At 50.3% G+C, this 12,094-nt stretch overlaps 4 protein-coding genes across 4 annotated transcripts; 3 read left to right on the forward strand and 1 right to left on the reverse strand.

The window, feature by feature from the left end:
- Window positions 1–86: 86 nt before the first annotated feature.
- On the forward strand, window positions 87–3,259 carry N7516_005137 (glycine decarboxylase subunit P; the record flags this gene model as incomplete). The annotated part of the gene is given in 2 exon segments (XM_057217857.1): window positions 87–1,634; window positions 1,652–3,259. The coding sequence occupies 2 exon segments, from the start codon at window positions 87–89 to the stop codon at window positions 3,257–3,259; spliced, it is 3,156 nt and encodes a 1,051-aa protein (XP_057079740.1).
- A 928-nt stretch (window positions 3,260–4,187) lies between these two features.
- Window positions 4,188–5,883, forward strand: N7516_005138 (uncharacterized protein; the record flags this gene model as incomplete). Its single annotated transcript, XM_057217858.1, has 2 exons — window positions 4,188–4,530; window positions 4,592–5,883. The coding sequence occupies 2 exons, from the start codon at window positions 4,188–4,190 to the stop codon at window positions 5,881–5,883; spliced, it is 1,635 nt and encodes a 544-aa protein (XP_057079741.1).
- Window positions 5,884–6,161: 278 nt separating this feature from the next.
- On the reverse strand, window positions 6,162–8,321 carry rglA (putative rhamnogalacturonase B; the record flags this gene model as incomplete). Its single annotated transcript, XM_057217859.1, has 13 exons — window positions 6,162–6,191; window positions 6,248–6,304; window positions 6,354–6,494; window positions 6,556–6,802; window positions 6,855–7,076; window positions 7,130–7,255; window positions 7,293–7,342; window positions 7,392–7,443; window positions 7,492–7,567; window positions 7,617–7,686; window positions 7,742–7,863; window positions 7,916–8,017; window positions 8,066–8,321. 13 exons carry the CDS (start codon window positions 8,319–8,321, stop codon window positions 6,162–6,164), a joined length of 1,551 nt encoding a protein of 516 aa, XP_057079742.1.
- Window positions 8,322–10,685: 2,364 nt separating this feature from the next.
- Window positions 10,686–11,855, forward strand: N7516_005140 (uncharacterized protein; the record flags this gene model as incomplete). Its single annotated transcript, XM_057217860.1, has 5 exons — window positions 10,686–10,938; window positions 10,990–11,050; window positions 11,107–11,350; window positions 11,403–11,631; window positions 11,683–11,855. The coding sequence occupies 5 exons, from the start codon at window positions 10,686–10,688 to the stop codon at window positions 11,853–11,855; spliced, it is 960 nt and encodes a 319-aa protein (XP_057079743.1).
- Window positions 11,856–12,094: the final 239 nt, after the last annotated feature.

Genomic DNA, 12,094 nt, shown 5'->3' on the forward strand with positions numbered 1-12,094 from the left:
GACTCATTGATTTACTAATTTACTGATTTACTTGTGGATGTGTTGAGTGCTTATCCAAAAAGTCCTCATTATCCTCCGGTCTCAGTATGGCGGCATCATTGTTTGCCCTACGCGGCAGCCGCCAGCTTGCTCTGCGGTCGCGGGTTCGCGTGCCCACAATCGCCCGAGCTTCATTGTCACCATTGAACCCTAGGAGAGCATTACACACCTCGCAGCCCACGACCCGTCGTGGTGTCTATACTAGCTCCATCACCGATCATGGAGATCCCCACCCCCAGGATATCTTCCAGCCTCTCGATACCTTCCCCCGCCGCCACATTGGCCCCTCCCCGGACGCCGCGGCACAGATGCTCGCTGTGCTCGACCCGCCGGTATCATCTCTGGATGACTTCGTGAAGCAGGTCCTGCCCGAGGACATTCTCTCCAAGAAGGACCTCAAGGTCTCCGAGCCCCACGCCGATATCAGCCTGTACCGCTCTAGCGTGCAGGGTGGTTTGGGTGAAACCGATATGCTCAAGCTGCTGGACACCTACCGGAAGGAGATTGACATCTCCGGCAAGACCTACATTGGAACCGGCTACTACCCCACCATTGTGCCCCCCGTCATCCAGCGCAATGTTCTCGAGAACCCTGCCTGGTACACCAGCTACACACCCTACCAACCCGAGATCAGCCAGGGACGTTTGGAGTCTCTGCTAAACTTCCAGACCCTTACTGCTGATCTGACTGGTATGCCCTTCGCCAATGCCTCCGTTTTGGACGAAGCCACCGCCGGTGCCGAGGCCATGACCATGTCTTTTGCCACAATGCCCGTTTCCAAGCAGAAGAAGGCCGACAAGTCCTTCGTTGTGTCTCACCTCTGCCACCCCCAGACTATTGCAGTGATGCGGTCTCGCGCCGAGGGATTCGGAATCAACCTCGTCATCGGAGATATCTTGGCCGACGACTTCAAGATCGTCAAGGACCAGAAGGACCACCTGATCGGTGTCCTTGCCCAGTACCCCGATACCGAGGGAGGTATCTACGACTTCCAGGCTCTGGGTGACTCCATCCACGGCCAGGGCGGTACTTTCAGCGTGGCCACTGACCTGTTGGCTTTGACCGTGCTGAAGGCCCCCGGTGAGTTTGGCGCTGATATTGCCTTTGGAAGTGCCCAGCGTCTGGGTGTTCCTATGGGCTTCGGTGGCCCCCACGCCGCCTTCTTCGCTTGTGCCGATAAGTACAAGCGCAAGGTCCCTGGTCGTGTCGTTGGTGTGTCCAAGGACCGCCTCGGTAACCGGGCTCTGCGTCTGGCTCTGCAGACTCGCGAGCAACACATTCGCCGCGAGAAGGCTACTAGCAACATTTGCACTGCTCAGGCTTTGCTTGCTAACATGACTGCCATGTATGCTGTCTACCACGGCCCTGTTGGCCTCAAGTCCATTGCCCAGCGTATCATGTCCATGACGTCACTGCTCCGCGAGAAGCTTGTCGGCCTGGGCTATGATGTTCCCCTCCGCTCGAACAGCGCTGATGGCGGCGCTGTATTTGACACTCTGGCCATCGAGCTGCCCACTGCTGCCGAGGCTGATGCCTTGATGGCCGAAGCTCGCGCTGCCTCTGTCTTCCTCCGTCGCCTGGGGGAAACAAGGTTGGTCTCTCTCTCGACGAGACCGTTGGCCGGGATGAGGTCAAGGGCATTTTGAATGTCTTTGCCGCTCACAAGTCTGCCTCTCCAGTCGAGGTTGATGGCACTCTTGGTCTCACAACCATCCCCGCCACTCTTGAGCGTACCTCCTCTTACCTGACCCACCCGGTCTTCAACACTTACCACTCCGAGACTGAGATGCTCCGGTACATCCACCACCTTGAGTCGAAGGATCTTTCCTTGGCCCACTCTATGATTCCCCTCGGATCTTGCACCATGAAGCTCAACGCTACCACGGAAATGATCCCTGTCTCCTGGCCTGAGTTCTCCCAGATCCACCCCTTCATGCCTGCTGAGCAAGCCAAGGGCTACACAAAGATGATCGACGATCTGGAGCAGCAGCTGGCCGATATCACTGGCATGGCCGAGGTTACTGTGCAGCCCAACTCGGGTGCCCAGGGTGAGTTCGCTGGTCTCCGTGTTATCAAGAAGTACTTCGAGGCCAAGGGTGATGCCAAGCGCAACCTGTGCTTGATCCCTGTCTCTGCTCACGGTACCAACCCCGCTAGTGCCGCCATGGCTGGTATGCGCGTGGTGACCGTCAAGTGCGACATGAAGACGGGTAACCTCGATCTTGAGGACCTTAAGGCTAAGTGTGAGAAACACAAGGACGAGTTGGCCGCTTTCATGATCACTTACCCCAGCACCTTCGGTGTGTTCGAGCCCGGTGCCAAGGAGGCCTGCCGCCTGGTACACCAGCACGGTGGTCAGGTCTACATGGACGGTGCCAACATGAACGCCCAGATCGGTCTTTGCTCTCCTGGTGAGATCGGTGCCGACGTGTGCCACCTGAACCTTCACAAGACCTTCTGCATTCCCCACGGTGGTGGTGGCCCCGGCGTCGGACCCATTGGCGTCGGCGAGCACCTGCGTCCCTTCCTGCCCTCGCACCCTACCAGCGAGTACTTGCAGTCCAAGCGTGGTGACACCTCCTCCCCTCCCATCTCCGCTGCTCCCTGGGGTAGTGCCAGCATCTTGCCCATCACCTTCAACTACATCAACATGATGGGCGACCGCGGTCTGACCCACGCCACTAAGATCACCCTGCTCAACGCCAACTACATCCTCTCCCGCCTCAAGCCCTACTACTCGATCCTATACACCAACGACCACGGCCGCTGCGCACACGAGTTCATCCTCGACGTGCGCGCCTTCAAGGACACCTGCGGTGTCGAGGCCATCGATATCGCCAAGCGTCTCCAGGACTACGGCTTCCACGCGCCGACCATGTCCTGGCCCGTCGCTAACACCCTCATGATCGAGCCCACCGAGTCCGAGAACAAGGCCGAGCTAGACCGCTTCTGCGATGCCTTGATCTCCATCCGCCAGGAGATCAGCGAGGTCGAGTCTGGTTCCCAGCCCCGTGAGGGTAACGTGCTGAAGTTGTCCCCGCACACTCAGCGTGACCTGCTCATCTCTGAGTGGGACCGCCCTTACACTCGTGAGCAGGCTGCTTACCCGTTGCCTTTACTTTTGGAGAAGAAGTTCTGGCCTACCGTGACTCGTGTCGATGATGCCTTTGGTGACCAGAACTTGTTCTGCACTTGCGGGCCTGTCGAGGACAGCGAATAGATACAGATCTATAGAGATCTATGATACCCATGCCGCGCTGATTGCTTTTTTTTATATGGGGGCTCATTGTTTTGGGGCTCACCTTTCCTCTGTGTATACATTCAACATTTCTTATTTTTGATGACGGTAGAAAAAGACTACCTACAGACGACGTCCTTACGACGGTTGGATTGATTCAACATAATCATCCAGCATCCATGGATGCCAAGAATAATACAAAAAGATTCGATTAAGAAGCCGAAAGCTATAATTATATATTTTTATAACTTTTTATAACTCGTATAATTAATAAGGATCACAATCACAATCATTATCTACCGGCCTTATACAAACTAAGGCGTTTGACGGCCTTATCGCCGCTATATTACCATACGTAACCGGTTTTGCAGTAAATTACCCTATTAAAATAAACTCACCCGCTCCAAATACCGTATTACCCATGTATCGTCATCGGAGACGGCCGACCCCCGCCCTCTCCAATAACCTCAGCGGCCCTAATCATCCAGCCAACCCACTACAATCCATCCCACCCCATCGATTCAAGGTCACCAATGCTCCTCAGGAACCTTAAGAACATTCCAATTAAGCAGGAATAACCTTGGGAGTTCTCCACAACTCGTGCCCCACTCTTTCCGGGCAATATTACCCATCTAATGCCCCTCGTTTGGCAACAGCTAGCCACAAGAAGCACCGAGAAGACATATATAAATGTGTCCTGACCTTCTTTTCTCGCCTTGTTAGATTTGACTTGGTCTTTGGGTATTTTTACTTCCACTGTGGAGATCTATCTGCGTTTTCCGTCTATAATATACACCGATACTTCTGATTGAGTTGCTTCTAGAGAGCGGTATACACCACTGCATACATTCATCCTCAACTTGATCATACACAGCCAATAATTAGAACTTTGAAATCCCTTAACGGGAATATGGGCTCGATTTCTAGCGACATTAGCTCGCAAACAGATTATGCTTTTACTGTCTATCGCGGCACATTCATTCAATCGGTTCTGCCAGACGCCGGCTCCAAGCCTGAATTGTCTCGCAACCAAGGCGCATTATGGGTCTCTGCTGCTGATGGTCGCATTCAAGGTTGGGACTGGCATGTCAGTGATGACAATGGATTCGCCGAATTGATGAGTCGGAGTGGGTGGGTTGATATCGACGCCGTTGATACCCAGGCCCAAGCCAATGGTCATGTTTCGAAGACCAGAGTCAAGATCGTTACCGCGGATGAAGAACAAAATGAATTCTTCTTCCCGGGATTCATCGGTACGCAGTAGATCCAACTTCCCAAATTCAAAGCCTTGATACTAACTACATATCAACCCAGACACCCACATCCATGCTCCGCAATACCCCAACGCGGGTCTCTTCGGCTCATCAACTCTTCTAGACTGGCTCGAGACCTACACATTCCCCGTAGAGTCACGCTTCGGGTCTCCACCAGACCCCAAAACAGGCCACCAAACCCAAACCGACCCCAAAGACACACCCCTCCTAGCTCAACAAATCTACGATCAAGTAATATCCCGCACTCTATCCCACGGCACAACCTGCGCCTCCTACTACGCAACAAACCACGTCCCAGCGACAAACGCCCTCTCAACACTCTGCCACACCCGCGGCCAACGCGCTTTCATCGGCCGCGCATGCATGGACAACCCAGACTTCTGCGTAGACTACTACCGCGACTTCAGCGCAGACGACTCCGTTCACGCAACCCGCCAGACAATCGAGTTCATCCACACCCTGGACCCAGAAGGAAAGCTCGTGAAACCGATTATCACGCCGCGTTTCGCGCCCTCATGCACGAGACCCGCATTACAGAGTCTCGGCAAATTGGCAGCGAGCTATTCACCCCCACTGCATATCCAGACGCATATCTCGGAGAATATCAACGAGCTTGCGCTCGTCAAGGAACTCTTCCCTGAGGCGGACAGCTACGCCGCTGTCTATGATAAGTACAATCTTCTCACGCCGCGCACGATCCTCGCGCACGCGGTGCATCTATCTGCGGATGAGAGGGCTCTGATCCGCACGCGCGAAGCGAAGATCTCCCACTGTCCGGCGTCGAACTCGGCGCTGGGATCGGGGATTTGTCCCGTTAGGACGCTGCTTGATGACGGGATTACGGTTGGTCTGGGCACGGATGTCAGTGGGGGGTATAGTACTAGTATTCTTGAGGCGGTGCGGCAGGCTTGTCTTGCTTCGCGGTTGTTGGGTCAATCGGTTGCATGGCAGAGGGATCATCCTCGGGGTGCGGATGGAGTTGGGGCAGATGGACGGGAGAAATTGTCTGTCCAGGAGAGTCTTTATCTTGCTACACGTGGTGGAGCTGCGGTTGTTGATATGGGGAGCGATCTTGGTGGGTTTGATATGGGGATGTTGTGGGATGTGCAGTTGATTAGGCTGGGTGGGGTTAAGTTGGTGGAGAAGAGTCCATTGGATGGGGTTCCCGGTGATGGGAGTGAGGATCTTGTGCAGGCTGGTCCTGTGGGGAATGTTGATTTGTTTGGGACGGAGACTTGGGATGAGAAGATTCAGAAGTGGGTTTGGAGTGGTGATGATCGGAATGTGAAGGCTGTTTGGGTTGGGGGGAGGTTGGTTCATTCAAGGGCTTGAGTGGCGATCGTTTTCTATGTATATATTTCTCTGGCTTAGACTTTTCTTTTGAGCGTATTATATCTCGGTTTAGAATGTCAACTACACATATTTATGACATGTTTGATATTCGGGGTTAGTAGTTCTCACCTCTTAAGGGCATCTGTATCATACATGTATGTAGGTAGTTGAGTGATATAAAGCAATATACGGTCATTTGCATTCTTGCTACTCTGAAAAGAAAATAATTATATCTTCTGCTCTGCTGCATCCCAAAGTGCATTCCCTGTCCCAGATATTTACTGGAAGAGCTCCACACAGTCGAAGATCTATTGAAACAGGTAAGCTTCCATCGAAAAGACGAGATGACCAGAAAGTTACTCACAAAGTTCGGACTCAGGTAATCATCTCCAGAGCTACCAGAAGCAACACTGATGGTGATCTAAGGCAAATTAGCATCCTATCATCTGACTAGGCTCCAAATCCCTTACAGTGTTAGTTCCAGCGACGATAGTTCCAGCCGGAACCTTAATATCGTAAACCTCTCCGAGACCTCTGTATGCGCCGCGAGTCACGCCACGGGAGTTGAGGTTAGTTGGGGCAGATGGGATGTCGCCCGAATATTTGTTTACCTATTTAAAGTGTTAGATGCAAACGAAGAGCCTGAAGATGGAGGATATAGCTTGAACATACCACAACCTGGGGCCGACCAGACGCAAAGGCAAGAGTCGTACCAATTCTCAGGGTCGCAGCTCCGGTCTGCGAAGAAGATGCCGTGAATTTAATTGTCAATGGTGAGTTCACCGCTTTGAAGAGAGCCATGGGGAAATCGGAGAGTTTAGAGCTGCCAACTGTGTATGTTCCTGGGGACCAGGAAGACATGCGCTTGTCGGAGGGATGCATGCGGAGCTGGTTGGCCGCGTTTCGGAAGCCGTTTGGTCTATAGGTAGTCAATATCGGAACGGTCGCGTAGACTAACACAATACACTTACGTTCCATCCCAATCTCCAATCTTGAACACTGTTGTTCCTGTCTTTACAGACCCGGAGATACTCTTCGACGTGGTTGATCCGGCAGTAACAGTCACCGACGAGGTGGCAACGGAGAATTCGCCCTGATAGTATACCATGTCGTAGGTGCCGGGCTTCATGGCGGGGGAGGTGAAAGCCCCGGAAGATGAAGCGTAGGTCCAGTACTGTGCGTCATCATTTTTCCTATCTTAGATTTAGACATGTGCTCATTCCGGTACGACCTGCGTTGAACGTACCAGTGGATCACCCATTTAAAAGTCGAGTCCGCCCCGGATGCAGTACCCTTAACATAGCCTCTCTTAGATGTGGCAACATATCCCTTGATATCGAGGTCGGCAAAGAACGATGTGTCGAGCTTGGAACTGGGGGGTACCGCTCCGGCTGAAGGTCATCGAGTACGGGCCGTGCAAGCCCTGGCGGTAGGTCTCGGTCTTAACGTGTCCGGAATTCTGTATAGAGTAAGATGCTGGTATTGGTTGAGTGATAGTGGTTACATACCATGTACCAGTATAGGCCAGTGTAAGAGCCGCCATTGTTGGTGTTGATATCACTGGTGCATATTAGCCTGGATCAAGTCGTGTTGGCCGGGGGAGCTTACCGCTGGAAAGGTCCACCAGCGGATGTTTCGTATTGATTCAAGATCATGCAGACGCGGTGTGCGCTTCCAGCGACACCTGTTTGTGTTAGGTTGAGTCGCCTTAAACACGGTGGAGGTTTTCTTACAGTGGATATTGTCATCAATAAACCGTTGGCTAGAGTAGAACTTGCTTCGCGTTTCTCCGTCAACTAAGAACTGTTATGTGTTAGCTGTGTGTGCCAATTAAGAACCATCTTAAGAGGGAACTTACCACATCCTCTGCCTCAACAGCAGAACCACCTCCGGTATTGGACACATCGCCAAATGGCTCTTCGCTGGGGAGCAGGTCTGCATTCAGGCGCGCGATATATCGGAGTTCTCCAATACTGGGCTCTGAAGACAATCATGAGTAGATACACCACACTTGAACACCAAGAACACTAACCCGCAGTCGTATATGTTGCCATGTGGATGGTCGAATCCCCCTTGTGGACAACATAATAATGCGTCAAAGTGGATGTTTCGCATGTCACCTTAATGTAGTCGCCTATATTGATCAGGACATTTTCAATAGTTATCTTGTTTCTGAACCTACCACTTTCAGTTGCAGACACAGTTGCGCTACCAAGACCCGACCCGATATGAGAACCAGTCGACTTGTATTGCAGCTCAGACCCATAGTAATTGATGGAATTAATGTCGCAGTTTTTCCGGTTGACAGTAAACTTGAGGGAGTTCGAAGAGCCAGCATCGATTACATACGAAGCATCGCTAGTAGTAATTCCGAAGGCTGCGGATGCCTGGTCAGCCAAAAGGGCCAACGAAGCAATGGCCAGGGACTTGAAAAACATCATGTGGAGAAACTTGCTGTCAAACAATAGACGTTGAAGAGCAGACAAGCAGCACAATATATATAGGAGGGGACTTTTCTCCCTTTATGATGAAACGGAAGGTGGAGAATTAGCATATAGCTAGACCTCCGTTCTTGCATAGTGCTCCGTGAATTTGTTTATAGTTCCACCAATGCGTGGCGTTTCTGGCTCCTTGGCGGCTGGATGATTTCCGTTCCAGGAGCGGAGAGAGAGTCTGCAGATTCGACACGAAGGGCCCATTTGTTCAGGATATGCACAAGGTTGGCTTATGTGGGTGTAAATGCGCTGGGGTCAACTCCGCACGGCGGACATAGCTCATATAGCCCCGCCAAGGGCTCCCAACTCCGTGTGGGACTCCATGTGGAGTGATGGTTGTTTCAATACCACGGAGTACCCGTAGTAATCGAAGGATCTGATCCCTGAAACATCTTGATGTTTGGATAGATATTTTAATAAAAACTAAGTAAGTTTCCCGGTCACTCGGAAAGTGTCATCCCGAAGCGCCGGACTATCTTTTCCCAAAATGCCGAGACTACCATCAGGACGTTGAATATTATCTGGGTGATTAGTGCGTTTCAATTAAGACACCCAAAATGAATAAAAAAGAAGGCACTAACTGGTTTATAAGTGCACAGACGTCCAAAGCAAGCCTGTCATTTATCCGGTCTATATACAGCTCCTTCATTAGATATTCCTCTTCGGTTCTACAAACCCAAACTTAGGGGAAGATATATGAATCATAATAGAACCATGATAATTTGAAATGATTTGAAATGATCAGAAAACATGGCACTGCATAGAACTAGCGTCTGGTCGAGGAACAACTGATATTTGTAGGATGCCAATCACCGCACACATAGTCAACAAAGAAAGGAGCGCGAGATATTGTGTCATCCAAGATAGCCTGTAACAGAAAAAGTCACAATATTGAAAGCCACAAATAACCAAACCAAACAATCAGAATGCAGCCTTTCCAACTAGATATATGCATCCCATATGGGAAAGCAATTACCGAGACGGATAGGTGGACTACCCAGGTTGAACGCGTTCGGAAGCACGGCTAATAGACGAGAGTAAGTTGATGTTTTGGAATAAAAGCCACTGGGAAAATAAAGCACTTACATGTCTGTCCTGGGGATATCTGCTCCGATATAGAGTCCAGCCCTAGGGGAATTCCCCACACTCGGTGCCCGGCACAATTGGCTTGTTGGGACCTGGCCCTTTTATGCATGCCCTTGAACCAGAGATCGAGGCATCCGGCATTGCGGTTGCAAAAACCATGCTGCATAGAGCGAGAATGCTACCAAGTTGGAAGGTCTTCATTGTGTGTGTGTGGAAGGAAAGTGGAATGTGGTGTGATCTTCAAAGACAGCAGCAGTTTATCTCTCTTTATTTATATTCTCCGGGGAGGCAAAATCGATCGCATGTCATGAATAAGCATTGGGAGTTTTCTTTCGGAGTTTTCTTATTCAGATGAGGAGAATTATCTATTGAGTAGCTTTTATAGGTCGAGATCAGCGTTTTGTGAACTTCGGTCTCCGCGAGAGCATGGGGTTGATTGGATGAAAAGGACCCAAATCTGTCCTTCGTTCTTATCAAAGAACAATATCGCGTTGGTGAGCAGAAACCCAGCATTTATCCTTGGAAGCCTGTTACACCCTTTGACACCTTCCTGCCGAAAATGGGGCTCAATAGACTTAGCTGATAAACGCGGTGTTAAACGTGCCGATCACTTGGCATGCGTTTGGCTTCTCTATCTTTCACTTGGAGTTGAGATCTCCCTTCAGGCTCCTTTTCTAACGTGATTGAGGACTAAATTCTTCCTTCTCCTTTTGGTCGGCGGAGCTCACAGCTTTCACCACACTCGACGGATGTTCTGGCCCACTTTGATTGGTTATATTTCGAAGAATCTTCCCCTTTCTCGGAGTTTTCGGAGAGTTTGAAGTGTTTGGGGTGTTTAGAGCGGTTGGACTACAATCTACTAAATTTGCCTGGTTGTTATCGTGTTGGCAGAGCTATTCAGTTATAATCTCGTCTTATATACGTCTTTAGGGACAGATGTCTGCAGACTCCGTGGGAACCTTATTTAGATGCAGCTTAATATGATTATGGCGGAAATCACTTCCATAACTACGTATCATGAGAGAATGAAATGTGTCTTGTATTTTATACGGTGATTGAGGTATTCCGCCTGCTGTGATAATAAACTTTCGCGTATCTCTGACATTCCCGACATGGTTGGTCTACGTCACCTCAAGGCCAAGGATATATTTCCGTCGTAGGGCACTCGTGCGTCCCTTAAGTTCATTGAAACAATATTTCAAGCCTTGGGATTTTTCGACCATGCTTCCACACGCCAAATTCTGGAGAAGCGGACATGCTGCGGAGGAATTACCTTCGCCAACCACCGTCTTCCCATTCGCTGGACGCATTGGTGCCAATCAAGAATTCGCAGTGGATAAAGACAACTGTACACAGATAGAATTGTTGCAGAAGTTTCCCGACGCTGCTCCCTGGATCCCATTAAAGGATGCCCTATCTTTGCGACATATTCTACAGGTAGAGCTATGGAAGGCCGCTGCTGTTGAAGCTATAGGTCCGTGATCTCCAACAAATATGCAAGTGAAATTAATATTCACAACCCTAGGAACATGTTTGCTGGTATACTTGACCTGCTTCATAGCTGTGGGCCTAAGTGAAACTGTGAAGTAAATTATTTTCCAACTCCCTTGTTCGCTGAGATTCTAATGGTGACACTACAAAGCACCTTTGCGACCGGTGCACTTGTACCCAGTCTGCTTGGTGGACTTACGGCGATCCTGGTTCTTCCTTTGTTCATCTTCGCTACAGGCCCGGTCTCTGGAGCGCATCTTAACCCCACCATCACCATCGCCACATTCTTCGGGCGACTAGCAACGTTGCCACGATGCATTCTGTACATTGGATTTCAAACATTTGGAGGGACCATGGCGGGTTTGCTGTTGAGAGCAAGCTTCGACACGAGATCTGTACGTCACCTCCTTTGGGCCGCGAAGGACTCATGCTCACGCATATATCCAGTTCATCGTTCCAGGTTGCTATATTGATACTAGGGAAGTCTCAGCTGGCAGCGCATTCGCCATAGAATTCACGACAGATTTCGCTTTGATCTTTCTCTCATTCGGTGTCGGCCTTGATCCTCGACAGCGCTCTGTATTCGGGCCAGCCTTAGGCCCTATCTTTGTTGGCATTGTTTTAGGAATGTGTACCTTTGTCACGGGGCTTAGCCGTATTGGGTACACCGGGTTCTGTGAGTTTCTAAATCAACATGGCCAAGCTTGGAATTCTAACAAGTTCAAAGCGGGAAACCCTGCCCGATGCTTCGGGGCAATGGTTGGATCGCATTTTGCTTCTTATCATTGGATACATTGGATAGCACCATTGAGTGCGTCTATCATTCACGGGATGCTATATCATTTCATTCCACCTTACTCTCGGAAGAGAACTCCAGATGTGAGCACGGAAACATCTTGAATCATAAGATTTGACAAAGGGATCATATGGACCTATTTGGTGTGACTTATATCCACACTCTATACCACTCGAGGAAGGTACGCGTCCACGGATAGTTCCTTCCAATTCTGGAAGTTGATCAATGGCTCTTCGCCTCTACAACACCTAAAGCCGCTCAAAATTGCGATAACCGCCCTCTTGAATGCCCACGACCGGTCAACTGATCAGTAAGAAAAGGATTGTCAACCTTCCACAGAGTG

The sequence above is a fragment of the Penicillium verrucosum genome (assembly GCF_028828655.1).
Source record: "Penicillium verrucosum strain IBT 35672 chromosome Unknown utg000001l_segment0_segment0, whole genome shotgun sequence".
Lineage (NCBI taxonomy): Eukaryota > Fungi > Ascomycota > Eurotiomycetes > Eurotiales > Aspergillaceae > Penicillium > Penicillium verrucosum.